Source organism: Macrobrachium nipponense, chromosome 42 (genome assembly GCF_015104395.2).
Source record: "Macrobrachium nipponense isolate FS-2020 chromosome 42, ASM1510439v2, whole genome shotgun sequence".
NCBI classification, from domain to species: Eukaryota; Metazoa; Arthropoda; class Malacostraca; order Decapoda; family Palaemonidae; genus Macrobrachium; species Macrobrachium nipponense.
In genome coordinates this window covers 31,370,504-31,394,373 of record NC_061103.1, presented here as the reverse complement: position 1 = coordinate 31,394,373, position 23,870 = coordinate 31,370,504, and the positions used below count along the sequence as shown (strand labels likewise).

Sequence of the window (23,870 nt, the reverse complement as noted above, 5' to 3'; positions counted from 1 at the left end):
TTACTGGGGACCCTCTCCTCGATTGGAAAGTGCGTTTCCTTAGGAAGACTTCACCTAGCCCCCCTTCAATTTTATCTGAAGGAGAAGTGTGGGATTGGAAGTCCAACAATCTAGGAGATACATTTCCAATCTCGAAAGGGATCAAGGAGAATATCCGTTGGTGGTTAGATTCACAGAAACTAAGCAGGGAATCTCCCTTCGCTTACAGAACCCTCGCCTAGCGTTGTTTGCAGACGCCTCAGATTCAGGGTGGGGAGCGACCCTAGGTTCGCAAGAAGTGTCAGGCACTTGGGAAGGAGAACAAGTGTCCTGGCACATAAACAAGAAAGAGCTAACAGCCATTCATCTAGCTTTGGTTCATTTCGAGGAACCAGGTCTCCAGGTATTGGGGGATTCAGATTCACTCGGACAACACAACAGCCCTCGCTTATATAAAGAAACAAGGGGGGGGACGCATTCCGTTTTCCCTGGTACGAATCAGCAAGGATCTGCTGATTTGGGCACAGGAAAGGAAGATCTCTCTCCTCATAAGGTTTGTGCAGGGAGAGAAAAATGTCCGGGCAGATCTGTTAAGCAGAAAAGAACAAGTCCTACCCACGGAAATGGACTCTCAATCCTCAGATTTGCCAACAACTTTGGCATCTGTGGGGAAGGCCCAATATAGACCTGTTCGCGACCAACAAGAATCACAGATTAGAAACCTATTGCTCCCCGATCTCGGATCTCAAGCAGTAGCAGTAGACAGCTTTCTGCTAGATTGGACGGGCTTGGACGCCATACGCCTTCCCTCCTTTCAAGATAGTAGGAGAACTATTGAGGAAGTTCGCTTGCTCGGAGGAACAAGAATGACCCTCATCGCTCCCTTCTGGCCGGCTCTCGATTGGTTCACAGAGGTGCTGGAGTGGTTAGTGATTTTCCAAGATCGCTTCCACTAAGGAACGATCTTCTCAAACAACCCCACTTCGACAGGTTTCACAAAACCTCCCCCGTCTAAGTCTGACCGCCTTCAGACTGTCGAAGGACTCGTCAGAGCAAGGGGCTTTTCACGAGAAGTGGCTAAGGCTATTGCAAGAGCCAGAAGAGTCTCCACTTCTAAATATATATATCAGTCGAAGTGGGAGTGTTTAGAAGATGGTGTAAGGGAAAGAAAATATCCTCCTCCAGTACCTCTGTAACTGAAATCGCAGATTTTCTCCTATATTTTGTTTGAGAAAAGACTGTAACCTGGCAGTTTCAACAGTGAAGGGTTACAGAAGTATGCTGGCCTCAGTTTTTCGACATAGAGGAATAGATCTGACGAATAATAAAGATCTTCATGACCTTATAAGATCTTTTGAGACCACGAAAGAACATGTAATCAAGAAGCCTAGCTGGAACTTGGATGTGGTCCTCAAGTTCCTAATGTCGGAAAAATTTGTACCGTCTCACTCAGCTTCGTTTAGAGACTTAACGAGAAAGTCATTATTCCTTTTTGCGTTAGCAACAGCCAAGAGAATTAGCGAGTTGCAAGCTTTGGAAGGTAAAGTGGGGGTTTAAGAAGGATTCAGCGATTTGCTCCTTTAAACCATTTTTTTTAGCGAAAAATGAAAATCCCTCAAAGCCTTGGCCAAGAAGCTTTGAGATAAAAGGACTATCTTCATTAACAGGGAGAGAACTAGAAAGGACTTTGTGTCCAAGTCAGGGCACTCAAGTTCTACCTGGAGAAGAAGAAGTTGCTGAAAGGTACAGAAGAAAGTCTTTGGTGCTCTGTAAGAGATCCTCGAAAAGAGCGATTTCTAAGAACGCCCTTACATACTTCATAAAAGATGTAATAAGGGAAGCTCACCTTAAGTGCGAAGAAGAGCATCTCAAGGTTCGCAGACGTTGAGAGCCTATGAAGTGAGAGCCATAGCTACGTCTATGGCATTTCACAAAACTGGTCTCTTCAGGCTCTTATAGAGTCGACATTTTGGAGATGTAATTCGGTGTTCGCCTCGAATTACCTAAGAGACGTTAAATTTCGTACGAAAAGTGCTTTGCATCTGGGAGCGTATGTTTTCGGCGAATTCAGTTGTGGGAGAAGGGGCTGAGGCTAATCCTTCCTATTTAGTTTAAGGCTTAATTTACTGTTTATTGGTGGTTGTTTTTATTGGTTAATTGTCAGAGGGAATAGGGACCCTCTTACAATTCATAGATTGTAACAATACTAACATGGTTCAGTGATCGGATTGGCTTCAGTCGGCTTTGTGATTTGTTTAATAACCTTAACTCTGTCATGTAAGAGGGCGAGTCTCCATTGATATGACAAAAGGTCAAGGCTCTACCATGTAAGTGGGTCAGCCCCCATTGGTACGATCCAGTATAGGCTCTGTCGCGTAAGCGGGCTAGCCCCCATTGACACGATCCAAAGAGTTATTCAACCATAGGTTCATTCCTCGTTGAAACTCTTGAGGCAAGCAGACTCATCGACAGTAGTCATGAAGTCTCTTCAGCCCAATAAGGTAGGAACTATGGATTATGTTATCCAAGAACATAGGTTGTTTTTTCCCTGTTTTTTAATGTATTTAGTTTAAGTATTATTTTGTTTTTAGCTGTCTCTTCTTGCCCGCCACCAAGGGTGCCAATCAGCTAAGTATATATCTGCTGGGTAAGTTACTTGTACAAAAATGATATTGTTAAGATACAATAAAGTTTTGTACATACTTACCTGGCAGATAATACGATTAATGGCCCACCCAGCCTCCCCTCAGGAGACAGGTGGAAGAGAAATTATGGCTTAGAAAACGGGAATAGTTCCAGACCCCGCCACCCAGCGGCGGGAATGGGTGGATCACCCCTGACTACCTGTCGCGTGTGCGCGAGTTTTGAAATTCTGTCGGGACGACCCGAGTCTATAGCTAAGTATATATCTGCCAGGTAAGTATGTACAAAACTTTATTGTATCTTAACAATATCATTTTACTAATGATTTATATTTTTCGCAGGCAAAAACGGCTGTAATACGACGCTACACAGAAGGCCACTTCAGTCCCTACTACAAGCTTACCATAGGGGTGGATTTTGCAGTTAAAACTTTGGATTGGGACCCCAAAACTAAGGTCAATCTGCAGCTATGGTTAGTAGAATTATTCTTTATATGTTTAGTAGCAAATAAGTTTATACTAATTTTATTTGAAGTGAGAGATAAGATTTATGGCATTTTCAAGGTTTATACTTAGTTTTTGTCTTTATTTACTTTTCCTTTTCCAAAAGTCAGGCAGATAGTTTTAGTGAATCAGTATTGTATCATCATTTGGTATGTTGTGTGCTATAACGGGAAAATTAAGTTTTATGCAAAAGATGGGAATGTTATGGAATGAAAGAAATTATTACTGGATTTGTACAGTGCAATAAGAACCTGGTAAGCTTTTATTGGGGGAAATCTTAGGTAGACTAGGCAGTACAGTATTTGTTACTAAGATTCACAGCCTTAAGGATGTTAAGCCAATACCAAACCAAATATTGCCAGGTTATAAATGGTGTTCTAAAAATTATTTTTATGATGAGATTATGGCATAAATGAGATCTCTTGTGCTCTCTGCTTTTGAAGTCAAGTTATGCTTCTATTGAGAGTGCTTGTAAGATCAGAAATGACATTGTTTTTGATAAATGTACTGTTGGCCACGAACAAAAGAGGGTTCTTTGGGTATTGTCAGATGTATGGGACACAGAATACAAGATACGAACCATAGGATAAATTGAAAAGTTGCAAAGCTATCATTGGGGCAATAGAGTTAATATCTCAAATTGTGTCTTTCAGAAGTGAGCACTGCAGATTAGTTTTAAATTAGAAGTATTTTTTTGTTAATATTCCTGTAATTTTGTAATTTTGGGAATTTGGGAATTAGTTGCTGATATGGTTTTTGTTTTACAATTATTAGGCTTTCAAACATCAGGAAGCACCCTTCTTGTTGTTGAGTGTCAATGATATTGAGGATTTGACTTGTTAAATGGAATCTTCAGTCTGATTTGGTAAAAATGAAGGTTCTCTGTAGTGTCCTTTGATGAAGAAGGAACCCTGATTAAGAAACTTATTTAGTAAATAACACTATGGGTTCCTGGTTTTCATGATATTGAGGATTTTGACTTGTTTAAATGGAATCTTTCAGGTCTGATATGGGTAAATGAAGGTTCTCTGTAGAGTGCCTTTGATGAAGAAGGAACCTGATTAAGAAACTTACAGTAACACTAGGGTCCTGTTTCCTGCTTCACGAAGAATGAATCACTGAATTTTTTTTTTTTGTTATATAAGTTTTAGTGTTTTTTTAGTGTTTTTCCTGTGTTTTCTCAGCTTAATCCCCTGTGGTGGTTACTGTTTTTAATGGGCCTTTTCCAGGTTTGCCTGTTGTGTGTCCTTCCTTTGTCTCATGTCTTCCTAAATGCAGTCTTGTCATTTTCCTCCTTGGGTCCTTCCTCTTCTTTGCATCCTTAACACTGCCATTTCCATGTTCTCATCCAGCAACATATCGTTCATTGTCTTCTTCCCTCATTAGGTGCCCAAACCCTCCCCTCCAGTCTTGACCCTTAGGCATTCTTTAACTCTTCACTGACATTGTTGATCCTCTGATGTATTATTTTCTTATACTATCCTATCTCTTCTTGTCACTCCACTCGTCCATCTGAACATCCTCATTTCTGCCACCTCTAACTTATTTTTTGTACTATGTCAATGGACAAAATGTCAACAGGCAAAATGCAGATGTCCTCCAAACAGGACAAGATGTCGACAACAGTACATAATTAAAACAATGTAATAAAGTTTTTGCAAACTCAATTTCATTTTCTCACTTAGGTTTTTCTTCTGTCTCTTATCAGGTTTTTTTCTGCATCTCCTTTTCTGTCTGCTCTGTTAATCTTCTATCGATCATGAAGCAAGTTGAATTAGTAGTTGTCTTGTTGAAGAAGTTGTTGCAAAGATTGATTGTTCAACGTTTTAGCCTATTTTTTTAACACCATTAGTTTGCCAAGGTCCTAAGTGTGTTGAAGTTGTTTTTATAAACCAGCTCATGCTATATTGGAGATAACAAATGCTAATAAAGATGGCAAGAAACTTCTTTATAAAGGTTATGCTTACATTGTAGATAAGCAAAAGGAAAACAGAATTTCATGGCGCTGTGAAAATCATGGATATTATAATGAAAGAATAACAACTTCTAACATTACTTTCCTCTTTTACAAGCCATTATCACCTACCTGATAATCTCAGATGTGATACTCTTAAAGTTCAGAACAAAATTTAAGACATGATCAGGGCTACAGAAGATATATATTCCCTCAAATATAATCCACAGCGCTACAGCAGATGTATCAGTAGAGGATGTGTGTGATGCTTTACTAAAGAAAGAATCAATTCCTTATAGAATTATCCATTATGTCTTGTTTAGCAAACCTATCTTCATTTATGTCCTGTTTTTAACAGCAATTGCTCTAATTTTTTAATTATGTTTTTTTAATAAATAAATTTTTGATGCTTATTGATACAGTTTGTATCAATTGTGGCTTATGTTTACCAAACCTACTATCATATCATGTTCTTTATAAAGTTTTCATTTATATCATGCCCTTATTTCGTCGACATTTTGTCCCCTTTGGACATACCATGTTATTTTACCTATCAACATTTTGTCCGGCGTCAATATGACCGTCGGAATTTTGTCTGCAAACCCTTATTTTAATACAGTTTCTTCAGTGTCGTTGCCACCCTTGATGTATTTTCTCTAATGGCTACACTTGTCTAGCCCATTATACTTGTAGGTTTTACTACTACATCATATCATTTGCCTTTTAGCTGAATAAGTTTGCATGATGCTACCCTCCAGTTATTCATATGGCTTTAATTTGATTGATAACCTCTTACTTATCTTCAGTTCGCTTGTTATTGAGACTAGGCACTCATACACTCTTTGACGTGCACTTCTCCCAGCTTAATCATGGCTTGTTGGGCATGATTCATCCCATGTCTCATATGTTCAGTCTTTTTATTGTAGTGTCTTACCGAACAATTATAGAGCCTGATTTCCACGAGCGGCAGGATACTAAATTCAAATTTAGCGCGTCGGCGTCGCCAACACTGGTGGTGATGACGTCATCTCCCTCCACTCGCGGGAGAACCAGGTACAACTGCCCAGGTGAATCCAATTCTTTTCCTGCCGGCGTCGGTGAACATCGGTGGTCGGTGCGGTTGGATGACTTTGCTTCGCTTTTTTTTTCTGTAAATTGATCTTCGGAATTGGTGAAGTACTCTTTTTGGCGTTGTTGTTATTTTGCTTTTTATTTAGGCGGTTGCCATGTCGGATTCTAGTCCGTCGGGAGTTAGGTTTTGCATCTCAGGATGTAAAACTAGATTATCCAAGTTAGAATATGATTCTCACACTAAATGTGTTAAGTGTAGGGACAGGTTTGTTCAGCAGATCGAACATGTAACGAGTGTAGTGATTGGACTGATTCTCAATGGAAGTTTTTTAGTTCATACTCGGAGAAATTAGCTAAAGACAGAATTAGAAAAGCAGCGCTTAGGGAAAGTAGACTTAGCTCCGCTTCGTCTGCGATGCTTCTGTTCCTTCTGTTTCTCCTCAAATTGTTATGTCTCCTTTAATAACTACACCTCCTATTCCTCCTACTAATCCCGCTTCTCCGGCTTCCCGTGTAGTTTCTTCGACACCATTGCCAGTCTGGAATCGAGGCTAGATCAGAAATTTTCGGTACTAGCGAATACGGTTTTGCAACTTGGTAATTCAGTTAAGACGTTTTTGGAGAAAGCGGCTTCAGGTAAGAGTGTAGTTGAGTGCGTCTGTCTGTCCTGACACGTCTCCTAGACAAAGGTCACTGTCCAGCTCCCCCGCACCGGGGGAGAAGACATACCGGAAGTCCAAGGGAGTCGATCGGGATTTGCCACAGACAGGCGCCTCTCTGTTGAGCCTGTTGCGCCTCAACAGGGCTCGGTTAAGCGTTGGAAAGGTGTTGCGGTCAGACGCCTTTCGAATGATTCAAGCGATTCGTCTCCGGTCGCGCGGCGCTCTTGGCGAGATTCGCCCGTTTCGCGTCCTTAAAGCGGCGTTCAGGCGCCGATTCTTCGCCTCCTCCATCAAGCGGTATAAGGAGACTGAGAGTAGGGGTTGCGCCGCGACCATTAGCGGCGGCCTCGTTCGTCCACTCGAATCAATGTGCCTTTTTCGGCTCCATCTACTAGTAGAGGATTGGTGGTTTTAGCGCTGTAGCTAGCAGTTCTAAGGGTGTTTTTCTGTTTAGGCGCTTTTTTTCGTCTGTTACGCCTGATGCGCCTGTTTCGCCTCGAATTTCGGCGGCTCCGAGCGAGCGCAAGTTTGTTTTCCGCCTCCTGCTGAACATTTAGGCTCTTCCAAGCCTACGTTAAACTGTTTTTGATTCGTCTCTGGCGCCTTTGCGCAAGCAGTTAGAGATGTTAACCAACTGGATGAATGAGTCCAAGGGTGGTTCGAAACCTTCAGATCCGGTTGTAGTTCCGTCTACTTCTTCGGCGGTATCGGAGAATGAAGAAGAAGTAGAGGAGGAGGAGTTTCACATCACCTCTCGTGTTATTCACGTCTCCTTAGATTTCTTCTGGTATCTTATCCAGATTATTTTGAGAAAGCGGCCCGCGTCCCCAACTTCGACTTTTTTTTTGATGAGGAGGGAAAACTTCAGACCCTCTCCTCCAAAACTTGTTCGATCCTAAAGCGGTTAGGGGACATCGTTGAAAGAGACGGAGAAATGGATGGTCTATGAAAAAGAGACTTAGGGAAGGCTCTTTTTTGCTTACCCTCCCTCTAAGTTGCTTCGTAAGAGGTATAGGTTTTATGTAACCGGGGAAGCTCCTTCTCTGGGAGTTTCTGCCTCCTCCCAGGGAGACTTCTCCAGTTTAATCGACTCCTCTAGAAGATATGCTTTCGCCGCAGCGAAAGTTTTCTTACAGCGCCTGAGTTGGACCACGTTGTAAAGAATCAATTTAAACTTTTGGAAGTCTTTAGCTTCCTTGATTGGGACTATTGGCGCTTTAGCGGCCAAGATCGAAGACTGTCCTTCTCTTTCTCAGGAGTTAGCGGAGGATTGGATTGGTGTTCTGTCCTGTGCGGACAAATCCATTAGGGATGGATGTGATGAGTTAGCTTCACTCATCGCCTTTGGTACACTTAAGAAAAGGCAACTTTGGTGCTCCTTTGCTTCTAAAAGGTTACGTCCCAACAGAAGTCTGCTCTGTTTGCTCTTTTGTGAAAGATAACCTCTTTCCAGCGATGTAGTGGGTGTCAATTTCGTCTGCGCTAGTAAGAAATCTACTTCGGATTTACTGGTCACAGTCTACTAAGAGACCTAAAGCTCCTGTGGAGACTGTTCCTTCGGTTTCTCTCTGACCCAAGCGCCTTTTCGAGGGAGGAAAACCCAAGCGCTTCTTTCGGCCGAAGTCGAATTTGCGACCTCAGTCTAAGGCCTCGGCCAAGGTTAACAAAACCTCCAAATGAAAGCTCGGTTCTTCATGCACCAGTGGGAGCCAGGCTGGCGCTGTTTTGGGAGGAATGGGAAAACAGAGGAGCAGAAGCCTGGGTAGTGCAAGTACCTCAAGTTCGGCTATCGTATTCCTCTCGTTTTCACCTCCCTCGCTCTGCACCTGTGCCAATTCCATTCCAGGCATACTCTCCGGGCTCAGACAAATTTCTGGCGCTAGCCGCAGAAGTGGAAGCGCTTTGTTCTCAAAGAAGCGATGAGAACCAGATAGAAGGGGATTTTCCTCCAGGCTGTTTTACAATCGCCTTTTGTAGTTCCCAAGTCATCAAGGGGGTGGAGGCCGGTTTTGGATGTGAGCGCCCCCTGAACTTGCATGTCCAGAAAAACAAATTCATATGGAGACCACTCGGTCGGTTCTGGAGTCCATCAGACAGGGGGGGGGGATTGGATGGTCTCTCTGGGACATGCAAGACGCTTATTTTCACATTCCGATACATCGCGAATCTCGGAAGTTACCTGGAGGTTCATGTTCTAAGGCAAGGTGTTTCAGTTTCGGGCGCTTTGCTTCGACTAGCAACCGCTCCTCAGTTTTCACCAGGGTTCTATCCCGATAGGAAGCTGGCTGCACATATTAGGAGTAAGAATCTCCCTCTATCTGGACGATTGGCTTCTCCGTCGAATCAGAGAGTCGGTGCATGAAGGACCTTGGAACAACTCTGGATCTTGCCAGAAAGTTAGGAATTCTGGTCAACAAACAGAAGTCCCAGTTGGTTCCATCTCAGAGCATCCTTTATTTGGGGATGATTCTGAATGCTCAAGTTTTTCGGGCTTTTCTGTCCCGAAGAGGGTTCAAGGCTGTCTGGAGACAGTTTCAGGAGTTCTTGGACAAAAAGGTAAGTTCGCCAATCAGTGGATGAGGCTCCTGGGCAAATTGACGTCAGTGGAGAAATTTGTGACGTTGGGAAGACTGCACATGAGACCTCTGCAGTTTTTCCTGAGAGCCTCTTGGTCAGGAAGACACAACCAGACTCGATTACCTTTCCTGTCACAGATCAAATAAAAGAGGACCTAAGGTGGTGGCTCTCTCGAGCAAGTTGGAAGAAGGGTTAGATTTACGACCCATCCTCCGAACCTACAGTTCTTTTCCGACGCATCGAACACAGGTTGGGGAGCCCTACTGGGAAATCAACGGACTTCAGGAGCTTGGTCGGAGAAGGAGAAGAAGTTCCACATAAATGTAAAGAAACTGTTAGCAATTTTCTTGGGGCTCAGACAGTTTCGGAGCTTAGTAGAAGGTCGAGTAGTGGCAGTGCATTCCGACAACTCCACGGCTCTCTCGTACGTGCGGAAACAGGGGGGGACTCAGTCTTTCTCTCTGTACGAAGTAGCCAAGGATCTCCTGTGGTCAAACGAAAGCGAAGGTTCAGCTAGGTCCCGAGATTTGTCCGGGAAAGATGAACGTCCTGGCGGACGAGTTAACGTCGTCAACAGCAAGTGTTACCTCTGGAGGTGGGGACTTTGGACAACAAGATTTGTCAGAAACTTTGGCGCCCTTGGGGGGACGACCGTCAATAGACATGTTCGCGACATCAAGGAACAACCGTCTTCCTCTCTTTTTGTTCGCCAGTCCCAGATCCTCTAGCTTTGGTCGGTGGGACGCAATGCTGTTGGATTGGTCAGGGGGTCTGGAAGCTTATGCATTCCCCTCCGTTCGGTCTAATAAAGAGAGGTGCTGAACAAGTTCATGTCGACAGCAATGTAACGCTAACGTTAATCGCTCCCTTTTGGCCAGGAAAGAGTGGTTCCCGGACCCCTTCTCCAGTTGTTAGTAGACTTCCCAGACTTCTTCCTCCAGAGAAGTGGCTTCTCAAACAACCTCACTTCAAGAGGTTCCACCAAAACTTGTCCGCTCTAGCTCTGACAGGGTTCAGACTGTCCGGAATCTTGTCAGAGCGAAAGGATTTTTACAAGAAGAGCTGCAGAAGCTATCGCTCGTTGTAGGAGAGAGTCTTCTAACAAACTCTATCAAGGGAAGTGGAGAATCTTCAGAGAGTGGTGTAGAAGTGCTAAAGTCTCTACTTCTGCACTCTTTAACAGAAATAGCAGATTTTCTTCTATTTCTTAGGAACTCTAAGAAACTGGCTCCTTCGACGATCAGAGGATATAGAGCCATGCTCTCTTCGGTTTTTCGACATCGAGGTTTGGATATTTCCTCCAATTCAGATCTGTCGGACCTCATTAGGTCTTTCGAAACCACTAAGGCTCCCGCAAGGATACAGTGGCTTGGAACTTAGATGTGGTGCTTAAGTTCCTCATGGGGCCACCGTTTGAGCCTTTGAAGTCGGCTTCACTCAGGAACTTGACTAAGAAGGCACTCTTCTTATTGCACTAGATTCTGCTAAAGCGTGTCAGCGAATTGCACGCTATAGACAAAAAAGAGTCGGTTTCTCTCAAGGCAATGCTGTATTTCGGTTTCTTTGACCTTTCTAGCCAAAAATGAGAATCCTTCTAATCCTTGGCCGAGGAGTTTTGTGGTAAGGAACTTATCTGAGTTGGTGGACATGAGGAGGAGGAAAGGCTCTTATGTCCAGTCAGGGCTATTAAGCAGTATCTGTTTGCCACTAAGGGTATTAGAGGACAATCTTCTAAGCTCTGGACCTCGGTTCAAAATCCCTCTCGTCCTCTTTCTAAGAATGCTATATCGTTTCTTTATTAGAGAGCTTATCAGGAAGCTCACTCGCAGTCCGAGAACGACAATCTTTCCGTTCTGAGAGTTAAAGCTCACGAGGTTAGAGCAGTGGCAACGTCTTTAGCATTCAGAAAGAATTTATCTTTAGCTTCGATTCTTCAGAGCACGTTCTGGAGATCGAATTCGGTTTTTTGCGAGTATTATCTCAAAGAGATAGAAACGGTTTTTCGAGAATTGTAAAACGTTAGGTCCGGTGGCGGTTTCTGGCATGGTGTTGGGAGAAACGGCACAGGGGTCGTCACCTCTATGCTAACTTTTCACCTTGAATAGGTTGTCGAGTTCAAGGGAAGCTGGGGGTACTGAGTACCTGGGATACTCACCAGTCTGTTAGGTCAGATTTTACAATGGTTGGGTATATGTGTTTTTAAATCTGGTGTTGGTGACAAATGTTTTGTATGATTGAATTTCTGGTCTTAGCCCAGGGCAAGGGCAATCTTTGTTGTTACTATCCTCCGTCAGTCAGCCTTGACTCGCTTGAACTACGGAAGGATTCCACTCCTGTAGAGGCTAACTTTGGTCAAATTCCAATTCCTCTACATTAGTAAGAAGAGCACCGACCAGAGGCAGTAACAGTCTGCTGTAGCTCTCTTACAAGGTAAGGTACAACAGACACCTTGAGTGTTTACTGGTATTGCAATAAATGTAACCATTTAAAAATACTAGTGGTCCACTGAATCCCACCTCCCATAAATGTGTAATCAGCTCTATAATTTGTTCGGTAAGACACTACAATAAAAAATGAATTTTCATTATTAAAATGAAGTTTTATTGTATACTTACCGAACAATTATGATTATTACCCACCCTCCTCCTCCCTTAGGTGGACGGACGGCAGAAAGAATTGGATTCACCTGGGCAGTTGTACCTGGTTCTCCCGCGAGTGGAGGGAGATGACGTCATCACCACCAGTGTTGGCGACGCCGACGCGCTAAATTTGAATTTAGTATCCTGCCGCTCGTGGAAATCACGGCTCTATAATTGTTCGGTAAGTATACAATAAACTTCATTTTAATAATGAAAATTTCATTTTTTAAAGATTAACGGTCATTCCTCTACTTTCCAATGAAATTCTACCTGTTAGCTTTCTGTCTGGCCTACAGACTCATCACATTTGGTAAATGGCAGGTTTTGTGGAATAATGGCTAACTGTAGCAGATTGAAACATTAAGCCAACTGTTAGATTATGGTGTTTTTCATTCAAAAACTTAAAGCCACTTTTTAAGTTATATCCGTCTTTGAATGGGTCAGTTTTTTTGCCGACCTATGGGTATTATTAGATGAATTACCCCATGATCTGATCCGTCGGTGGAATAACACACACAGATAACATCCCAGAACACTTTACAATCAAGCATATCTTTTGTGATTGTCCACCTTTCAAACCGACAACAGATGTAAAGTAAGGGTAAAACAATCTTGGTAGAGAGATTATGTCAGAATCATAAATGTTGTTAGTCATCTATTATATTTTTGGGGAATTGCAGTAAATTAAGAAAATTAGTTCATTCATCAAGAAACAAACCCTTTGTGCCATCCATTGATAAAGTAAAATGCTCTATCGCTCTCTCTCTCTCTCTCTCTCTCTCTCTCTCTCTCTCTCGCTCTCTCTCTCTCTCTCTCTCTCTCTCTCTCTCTCTCTCTCTCTCTCTCTCCACAATGCAGCTTTCCTTCAAGAACAACTCCTCAGGGAGACAAGTTTTGAAGCAAATATACATTTGAAAGTTTTCTTGTCCATATTAGTTGCTGAGGCATTAGTCATTATCATGATGTTGAGTCAGCCAATCAGTATAATTAGAAATTATTGCAGTTAGGAAAAAAATAGTGCTATTTAGATTTGAATAACACCATTGCACTACATGTTTTATAACACGATTCCTTTTACAGGAACTTATCCCAGTTTGTCCCTTAGAATTTTTATCCATTGTTCCAATTTTTTTTATCATATTTTTATTTGTTCTCAATTGTTTTTTCAAGAAAACTCATTCTTGCAAATATTTGAAGCATGTTTCTGTAGCAATTTTAAGGCTGTATCTTTTGTAAGATTTTTTCCCCCCAAGTTCTGTGGGACCAAGCTTCCATAGTTGGTGGATCTAGTTCTTACGATGACTACATTTTCTCAAGTGAGACTATGTATTTCTAGACGTTTACTATCATGTAATGTTTTTTTGTGCACATTATACTTCAAACACATTTTTGTTCTCAGGGACATTGCTGGTCATGAGAGATTTGGACATATGACAAGGGTCTACTATAAATATGCGTAGTGTTGTTGATAATATAGTAACTGTTTTCTTAGCACACAGGAGTCATGCTTTCATGTTTTTTTTAATAAAAACTATCTATACGACAGTGATTTCCTTTTTGAACTTATGTTTATGAAAACCTAATGAAGAAAATTTGTTGACTGTTTCCTGTTGAGGCATCATCTGGCTACGGATGTTTTCTTTTTCTTTTGGTACGTGTTTGTACTACAATGTAAATTCAGCTGTCAATTTGTTTACAAAACTATTTATGAGCTAGTATATTTTGTACATGAACTTCCCTGACAGATATATACTTAGCTATAGTCTCCGACGTTCCCGACAGAATTTCAAATCTCGCGGCACACGCGACAGGTAGGTCAGGTGGTCTACCTTACCGCCGCTGGGTGGCGGATGTACGAACCAACTCCCGTAAGCTTGTCAGATTTTTTCTCTGTCGCGGGAACGATAACAACTGTTGTCGGTTCCCTCTCGATAGTTTTTCGATTCTCGCTTGCCTGGAGTTAATTTGGACTTCTTTTTGGTGACGTATTCGCTTTGTTTTGGCTTGGCATACGCTGATTGTGGACCTGTTTGATTTTGAGTTTGATTTTCTTTAACGATGTCTGATCTAGATTCGGTAGTTAAAACTTCGGTTTTGTTTAGGGTTTGCGTGAATGAAGGATGTAAGGTGAGGTTGCCGAAAGCTTCGGTAGACCCCCACACGGTTTTGCATGAAATGCAGGGGGAATGAATGTTCTTTTGCTAACCCTTGTAGTGAATGTAAGGGATTGAATGAAGAAGAATATAAGGCGTGATAGAGTGCGTAAGGCTTCCTCTAGAAGTCTAGCAGATCTAGAATGAGTGAGTTGGATGTGGACCCTAATAGTACTAACGTAGAATTAGAACCTTCTTCCAAGTTGCAGCCCCGGCTCCCCGCACCGAAGCCGAAGATTCGCCTTCGGAGGCGGCAGCTCTGAAAGCCACGAATCGTTCTATGGATCAGAAGATTCGTCAGTTGGAAGGTAAGGAGAGTGTTAGTGATCAGTGCAGTGTCCCCAGTGTTGTTGGAGGGTGCGTCTGACCGGCTCCTTAGTGCCTCTAGGCCTAGACCTCTTCCAGACTCCCAGTTCCAGTGGAGGGGAGGAAAAGTCGAAAGCCGCAGGAGGGCTAGGGAGAGCCCCCACCGGTCAGGCGTCCCTCGGCAGATCCTGAAGTACGCTCCCAGGCTGCCTCGGATCGCTACAAGAAGGAGCTCCTACGCCAATGCTTCTCCTCTTCGTCGTCTTCCCTCCCTCCAGAAGAGAGGTTGGAAACTCCCCGGATGCGTCGCGCCCCCGTTGAAGAGGGCTTGGAAGGCTCCCTGCAGTCCCCTTTGGCTTCTAGTCCGGAGGTTTTCCCGGAAGAATCGTCGGTGGAGGCGAAGAAACCCAAGAAATCCTGCGTGATCGTTCTTCTTCTCGCGCTCCGCGCTCGGCGCCTGCTTCCGAGGAAGAACAAGAAGATTCTCCTACGAGAGTACTCGCTGGACTTCAAGCTCAGATCACGGCGCTAGCAGACTCTCTAGCAGTTAGATCACAGGAAGAAGGACGTTTCTCTTCCGATCAAGAGATCTAGGCGCCGCTCTTCGGAGGATCGTTCTCCTTCATATGGGGAGGTTTCGTATGAAGGTGGGGGGGCTCGCGTGAGCGCCCTCGCTCGCCTGGCTCTCTTTCGATTTCAAGGCGCCAAACATCGGTAGGACGCTCTATGGAGAAAGAAGTTTTTTCTCCAGATTGGATTCCCGCTTCCGGTAAGCGCACTGCACCTGCTCATCACGCGATTTCTTCAACTCCCTCGCGTGAGACTTCTCCTCAGCAGCCTCAAGATTCTAGAAGGCGCCCTTATACAAGTAGGCGTTCTTCTTCCAGATGTCACTCTCCTCGAGTGTCGGATCGTGACTTTCTCTCCTGACAGGCATCTAGAGTCTGGTAGGAGTCGTGTGCATGATAGACGGCCTACTGTTAGCCGCTCCCCGCAAGGTAGGCGCCAAGAGCCTACTGCACATAGATCTCCTAGTAGGCGCTTATCTCTTTTAAGGCGTCATACTCCTGATTATTCTCCTAGGGGCAGACAACAAGAGTCTTTCAAGCGCCCTTCTCCATGTAGGCGCTCTCCCGCTTCTAGGCGCACTTCTCCTGACCGTTTGTCTCTTGGTAGGCACCAGGAATCCCGGAAGCGCCCTTCTCCAAGTAGGCGCTCGTTAGTTTTTTGAAGCGCCCTTCTCCTGAATGTTACCCTCTTGTTAGACGTCAAGAGTCTCGCAAGCAGCCTTCTCCTAGTAGGCGCATTTCGCCTTCTAGTCGAACTTCCGTTGGATCGTACGCAACTGGACAGGATGGAGAGCCGCGCAAGCGCTCTGCTCTCGATAGGCGCTCTTCTCCTGGCAGCCGCTCGCCTCAGGATAGGCGCATAGAGTATAGTAGGCGCTCGCCTCCTCGTAAGCGCCCTGTGGATATTTCCGAGGATTCTCGGAGTAGGAGCCCTACCTCTTCCTTCGGCTGAGATTCCGGATACCTCGAAGAGGGAGTCTCATCGTAGACATCCCAGATCTTCTCATCGTTCTCCAGTGGATGTGAACTCTTCTAAGAGAGGGCGTTCTCCAACCTCTCGCTCAACTCCTGCTAGGATCCCTTCGTCACCTAAGGATCTTCCGCGCTCGCCTCGACAAGACGTCCTAGAAGGTTCGGATGAGGAAACCGAACACCTTCTGCTGCTGGGTCTCTTCTTACAAGAACGCTTACAAGAGCTACTTTTACAAGTTTTTGGGATTCCCTTACTCCTACGGCTCCTCCTTCTCCTCACTCACTTTTTTCAACGGCGAAAAGACAGCGAAGAGTTCTTCTTGTGTGAGGATGAAAGCCAACTCTTTCAATGAAGAAGGCACTGAGGAGTTTTGGTTCTGGATGGCTTCCAAAGAAGAAGCGGGGAAAACGATGTTCGCTTTTCCTCCTTCGAAGTTATCAGGACGCGCTGGTTTCTGGTACGAAACAGGAGAGCCCTTAGGATTGGGTCTACCGTCGTCGGCTGATTCGGATTTTTCGGCGCTGGTAGATTCGACAAGGAGAACTGCCCTTAACTCTGCTAAGACGACTTGGGCAATGAATGAATTGGATCATTTGCTCAAAGGTATGTTTAGAGTGCCTAGAAGTATTTAACTTCCTTGATTGGTCGTTGGGAGTCATAGCCAAGAAAATTGAAGTGCCAGAGTCAATTTCGCCAGAAGACCTTATGTGTGTTTTGTCTTGTATGGACAAGTCGGTAAGAGACGGAGCGAGTGAAATCGCCTCCCTTTATGGGCCGGGATCGTGAAGAAGAGGTCGGTTTATTGTTCCTTCTTAACGAAGTCGGTCTCCCATGCTCAGAGGTCTTCTTTGCTGTTTGCTCCTCTGTCTACTCAGTTGTTCCCGAAACATCGAGTGCAGGACATTTCGAGGTCACTTTCGGCCAAAGCCACCCAGGACCTTTTGGCACAGTCGGCAAGAAAACCTCGCCCTTCCTTCCCTACCAAGGCTAAGAAGGAAAAGGCAAGTGTTCGAGAACCCTTTCGAGGGGCATCTTCATCAAGAACCTCTACGTTTAGAGGTCGTAGACCTTCAAGAAGGGGTAAGACTTTCGCCAAGTCTGTTAAAGCCCCCAAATAACTTGCAAGTCCTTCAAACAACGGTGGGCGCCAGACTCTTAGAGTTTGCAGAAGTCTGGGCCCAAAAAGGGGCGGATCCTTGGACCCTTTCTATTTTGAGGAGAGGTTACCTCATCCCTTTTCGTCGAAAGACCTCCCTTGACGACCATCCCAAGGGAACTGACGGCCAGGTACAGAGACCCATCGTGAATCAAGCTCTCCATCTAGCAGTAGATCAGATGCTGGAGAAGGGGGCTATCGAACTAGTGACAGACCATCATTCATCGGGCTTCTACAACCGCCTTTTCCTAGTTCCGAAGTCCTCAGGGGGATGGAGACCGGTGTTGGATGTAAGCGCCCTGAACTTCTTCGTAGAAAAGAAGAAGTTCACGATGGAAACGCCTTCATCAGTGCTGGCAGCACTTCGTCCAGGGACTGGATGGTTTCCTTGGATTTACAGGATGCTTACTTCCACGTACCGATCCATCCTTCCTCGAGGAAGTTTCTCAGATTCATGATGGGGGGGGGGGGGGAAAAAAAATTTTTCAGTTCAGGGCTCTGTGTTTCGGCCTCTCGGACGGCCCCCCTCAAGTGTTCACCGGGATTTGGTTTTGAGGAATGTGGCTCAATGGCTTCATTTTTGAAAGGGGTGAGGATATCCATGTACCTCGACGATTGGCTAATAAGGGCCAATTCAGAAGATCGTTGTTTGAAGGACTTACAAGTAACTTTAGAATTGACGAAGGCTTTGGGACTTCTCGTCAATTTCAAGAAGTCATCACTAATTCCCGAGCAAGAGTGTGTGTATCTCGGGATACAGATGAACTCTCTGAGTTTTCGGGCTTTTCCCTCGCAGGAAAGGATAGCCCGAGGATTCGAGAGAGTAACAACCTTCTTAGGGAAAGAAGTATGCACAGTGAGGGAGTGGATGAGTCTGCTGGGACGCTTCTCCTCTCTGGAGCAATTTGTTTCCCTAGGAAGGTTGCACCTGAGACCGCTCCAATTCTTTCTCATCGGAATTGAGTCGTCGTTCTCAGGATTTGACGTTCTCCCTGTCGTTATCCCAGGACATCAAGAAACATCTCTTATGGTGGGACAGATCCCAACCTCTTTGCGAAGGCGACTGTCTCTTCAATCACAGACCCCCAACCTGGTGTTGTTCTCCGACGCGTCGGACATGGGGTGGGGTGTGCAACTCGGGAACCAGCGAAGTGTCAGGTACCTGGGTGGGGGACCAGGTAGCCTGGCACATCAACAGAAAGGAGTTGATGGCTGTGTGGTTGGCTCTGAAGGCTTTCGAGCCCAAAGTCAGAAGATCGGTAGTGCAGGTCAACGCGGACAACACTACAGCTCTGGCAATTATATCAGGAAACAGGGGGGGACGCATTCCTTCTCCCTGTACGAGACAGCAAGAGACCTTCTTCTGTGGGCAGAAAGAAAGAGGAATTCAAGCTTCTCACCAGGTTCGTGCAGGGAGAAAGGAGGAATGTAAGAGCAGATCTCCTCAGCAGGAAAGATCAGGTCCTTCCCACAGAGTGGACCCTTCATCTGGATGTTATGCCAGAGCCTGTGGAAGTTATGGGGCAGGCCACACAGACCTCTTTGCCACGTCAAAGAACAAGAGGCTGGATCCTTACTGCTCTCCGATATCGGATCCAGAGGCAGTAGCAATAGATGCTCTTCTTCTAGACTGGAACGGACTCGACGTCTACGCGTTTCCCCCTTCAAGATCCTGGGGCTAACCATCAAGAAGTTCGTAGAGTCCGATCAACGAGAATGACCTTAATCGCTCCCTTTTGGCCGGCCCAAGAATGGTTCACAGAGGTACTGGAATGGTTGGTGGACCTTCCAAGATCGCTCCCGCTAAGGAGCGATCTACTCAGACAACCCCACTTCGACAGGTACCACAAAAATCTCCTCGCTCTCAGTCTGACTGGCTTCAGACTGTCCAAAGTTTGGTCAGAGCGAAAGGCTTTTCAGCAACAGCTACTAAAGCAATCGCAAGAGCGAGGAGACCTTCCACCTTGCGTGTATACCAGTCAAAGTGGGATGTCTTCAGACGTTGGTGCAAGAGGAAGAACATTCCTCTTCCAGTACCTCTGTGACCCAAATTGCGGATTTCCTTATTTTCCTCAAAGAAGAATGTCATCTGGTTGTGTCAACTATTAAGGGATACCGCAGTATGTTGGCGGCGGTATTTCGGCATAGAGGCTTAAATATATCCGATGATAAGGACCTGCATGATCTTATTAGATCATTTGAAACCATTAAGCGTCCTCATATAGTACCGAACTGGAATCTAGACGGTAGTTCTACAATTCCTTGGATCGTCTAGATTCGAACCTCCTGGCTTAGCCTCTTTCAAGGATCTGACGAAGAAGGCTATCTTCCTTTTGGCCCTAGCTACAGCTAAGAGAGTGAGTGAGCTCCAAGCTATTGAGGGCAATGTAGGGTTTTAAGGAAGATTCTATGGTGTGTTCGTTTCTTCCAAGTTTCCTTGCAAAGAATGAAAACCCATCACGCCCTTGGCCCAGGAGCTTTGAAGTTCGTAGTTTATCTTTTCTAGTAGGGGAAGAGCCTGAAAGAACTCTTTGCCCTATGAGAATTATGAAGTATTTCCTTAAGAGGAAGGAACAACTTAAGGCTAATCAAGATGTGCTTTGGTGCTCCGTAAAGGACCCCACTCGGCCCATGTCGAAGAATGCTCTTTCCTTTTTTCTGAGAAGCCTTATTACAGAGGCACATGTTGCCTGTAAGGAAGAACATTTAGACTACTGAAAGTTGAAAGCTCACGAGGTGAGAGCCATCGCAACTTCGCTTGCATTCAGAAAAAATATGTCTGTGCGGAACTTGATGGAGGCGACTTTTTGGAGATGCCAATCGGTTTTCGCAAACCACTACCTACGTGATGTAAAAATCACATATGATAAATGCTTCACCTTGGGTCCTTTCGTATCGGCGGATTCGGTGCTGGGGCAGGGAGCTGAAACTTATCCTGTGTAAATTTTTATATGTTACCCTATATTTTATATTGTTGTTTTTTGGTTGTCTGAAAGAGGTTGCAGGAGGCACCTCTTTTTGTCGTAATATTAACCCTTTGTATTTTGGTTAGGTGGTCTGGTTGGTTTTGGCTCCTTGCAGAGGTAGTGGTAAGGATCTGTTAGGTAAGCGGACAAGGTCCCTCTAACAGCATCCGACTTGGATTCTACCACAATAGGGGATCACATATCCAGTGGTAGATCCGAGAGTCTTTCAGCATCAGGTCACGTCCTAGCTGTAGCTCTCCAGGCAATGCAGACTCAGAGATAGTATCTATGAAGTCTTCATCCTGAAAGGTGAGAACCAAGGTTTTTATATCCTACAACATTAGTTGTTTCCCGTCTTACCTGTATTATTGAGCTGTCTCTTACCCTCCACCAAGGGTGCCAATCAGCTAAGTATATATCTGTCAGGGAAGTTCATGTACAAAAATGATATTGTTAAACTACAATAAAGTTTTGTACATACTTACCTGGCAGATATATACGATTAATGGCCCACCCAGCCTCCCCTCAGGAGACAGGTGGAAGAGAAAAATCTGACAAGCTTACGGGAGTGGTTCGTACATCCGCCACCCAGCGGCGGGTAAGGTAGACCACCTGACCTACCTGTCGCGTGTGCCGCGAGATTTGAAATTCTGTCCGGGACGTCGGAGACTATAGCTAAGTATATATCTGCCAGGTAAGTATGTACAAAACTTTATTGTAGTTTAACAATATCATTTTTGGTATGCATTAAGAATGCATTGATGTCTAACCTCTTATATTCTAATATCCTTAACAGGGTGGCAGCTATTGTTGTATTTGATCTCTCAAGACCTCCGACCTTTGAAGCTGTTCTTAAAGTGAGTAGTTATCTTGTAATTCCTTTCAGTTTGTTAGGCTTATTGATTTAAAGTATAGACACATTGCGGTTGCAAGGATGTCCTTTTTTTCATTAAAGGTGTCCGTTTTAATAAGCATGGTTTTCTGTAAGTTACTTAAATTTGTTAAATATCATTGAATACATGTAATTTTCACTTCTTGTATCCTTTTACGAGGATTTAAATCATGTAGGAAAGCCACAAACCCATGTCACAATCATAGATTGTCATAGACACTTAAGTCTCAAAAAAAGGTAACAGCATTTTGGCAGTGCTGTTGTGCATGTGTGGTTACATTTAAGTTAAAAGACACCAGTTTGCAGCAGAGGCAATGAACAGGTGATGTGCTGTTGCACATAGAGACTGAACGTGCATTAAACAATGGGCACTCAAGGCTTCCCTCTCTCTACCTATGCAGAATATGGGGTATCCAGCCAGATGGCTGCCTATAACCCATATGGTGGACCTATTTTAAACAATTTTATAGTACAGTTGTTGGAAGAATTGATGGAATAATAAACTTTATGCAAGTCTCTTAGGTTTGAAGGTTTGGTTCGTTACATCTTTTCACCATGTTTTAAGTGATTGGCAGACCACTGGTATGTGTGTTAACTGCGATAATATTGCAGTTACTGATAAATGTAGAGAAGTTAATTGTAACTACAACAGTCTGGGAATCAGTGTTATTGGGGATATATTCAAACTTTACTAGCACTCTGTCACCAAAACCAGTACTAGTAACTCATAGGCTTACCACTGAGCTGTACCATGTGAGGTTCAAGGTGATTTTATTGGATATTTTTTGAGAAGTTAAATGTTGCTTATATGCCAGGGAATTTGGTGAATTGTTGAATTTGTAAATTAGGCTCTTGCATCTGTTATTGAATATGTTCTGCCTTGGATCTTGAAGTAAAATGACTTGGGCGATTCAGGTAGACATTTCAAGTAATTAAAAACAAAGTTGTAATGTATCCATGGTAGAAAGATCCTGTTCATTGAGATATGTGTAATTGGAAGAGGTGAAAATTGCAGAACCATATGAAATAGGTACTTGAGGTGTAGCAACAATTAAGAGGTATCTCATGGCCATAAATTTATAGCTTGTAACTGTTTAATCTTTCATTTGGTGCTGAATTTATTGTTGTTACTATTTTAACAAGTGAAAATTAGTGGTAACAATGTGGCCAAATAGTGGACGCCTGTGTTATTAATTGTTAAGCTGTCTTCAATTAGATAGTGGGAAAATTGCTTCTGAAAATTGACTTTAGTGATTTCTCTTTGCAGTGGGTCAGTGACATAAGGGAGAAGGTCACCCTGAATGATGGCAGACCTCTTCCTGTCCTGCTTCTGGCCAACAAGTGTGATATTGAGTCTATCAGTATTCAGCCAGAAGTGATTAAAAACTTCTGCAAGCAGCACCTCATTGATGCTTGGTTCCTAACATCTGCCAAAGAAGACATTAATATTGGTTAGTAATAATTTATTTGGATATGTCGAGCGGTCCTTTTGGTCTGATGCCCAGTTTGACAAATGTAGGAAGTTTTCCTGGCAGTGTTGAGGGTATTTTTGGCATGAAATTTATTACAGGTTGGAAGGAACCAGAAAGCACTTAGCTCCAGTGCCATAAATGGATCTTATTACAGCCCTTTATCTATTTTGCATTCAGTTTGATTTTCATTTTGTAGAGCCCTCATTTTTTCTTTTCTTATACATATTTTGTTTTGGAGGAATGTTCTGAACAAGTTGAATGGCTTTATGGCTTGGTTTTGGGGAAATGAGTGCTCATTAGAAGTAATCATAGGCACTAATGATGATAGTAGTAATGTAGTTGAACTGGGAATTATTGGTAAAATGAGTACTTGGTAATATATTAAAATGCAGTCATGATTGTCTCACTTATGTTAATTCGGTGATTTGCTTTAATAGAGGATGCCATGAAATGGCTTGTGGGTCGCATCCTTGAGGTTCGTTCGACTTCCCAGGCACCAAGGCCATTGTCCGAACCCTTGCCCCAGAAGAGCCTCCAGAAAAGCCAACATCATTTTGTTGCAGGTAAGTTTATATTGACAGTTTTTTTTATATATATATTGACTAGATTTTAACTAAAATAATCTCTTTTGGAATTAGATATTACCATGCTATTAATTGTTCCCATTTTTATATTTATGTAACACAAAGAAATTGAACATCCATGAGATACTGCAAATTTTTTTTTTTTTTTAATTGTTAAATATGGATTGTCATATTTTTTTGGCAATTTCTGATTCAGATCTTGACTAGGATTACACTTTCCATATTTATCTCTGTCTCGCATATTGCATGAAATGTCTTTAATGCTTCCTATAGCCCTCATGAGAACACAAGACTTAATTTTTTTCCAGATGAGGGATATGGAAAAAAATTGTTGTGTTGGTAAAATGGTGAGGATTCACCGAGTTTTTCAATTGAGCTGTATGCTGGAGTTCAGCTGGTACAGCATCCTGTTGTGTAGCCCGGCTGGGAAGCGGCAACATTCTTGTGGATGGCGGGAGCCGTGTGTTGGGCATTGGTTCTAGATTTTTGGATGGGTACTAACAAGGTTTAAATTTCTTTTGATATATTTTTTTTTTGTGCCCAGTATATCATCTAGTCATAACTGAGAGCTGGGAAATTTATTTTTAGGTTAATGGAATAAATTTTTTTAAATAAATTTTTTGTGGTTATATGTAAATGTTTTTCAGGAGAATTTTATTAGGTTAAGTATATATTTTAGATTTTAAGGTTTTTCCATGTTCTTCAAGTTCATAGTTTGTATATATCTTTTGTACTTGCAATATCTATATTATGTTGTTTTCCTTTTGTAAC

The 23,870-nt window shown here is 43.5% G+C and overlaps 1 protein-coding gene across 1 annotated transcript; it reads left to right on the top strand.

Moving 5' to 3' along the window:
• The first annotated feature begins 2,971 nt into the window (after positions 1-2,971).
• LOC135213427 (ras-related protein Rab-32B-like) lies at positions 2,972-23,640 on the top strand. Its single transcript, XM_064247386.1, has 6 exons — positions 2,972-3,094; positions 13,428-13,484; positions 20,948-21,008; positions 22,311-22,494; positions 22,953-23,078; positions 23,408-23,640. Exons 2-6 carry the CDS (start codon positions 13,459-13,461, stop codon positions 23,440-23,442), a joined length of 432 nt encoding a protein of 143 aa, XP_064103456.1. The 5' UTR covers positions 2,972-3,094; positions 13,428-13,458; the 3' UTR covers positions 23,443-23,640.
• Positions 23,641-23,870: the final 230 nt, after the last annotated feature.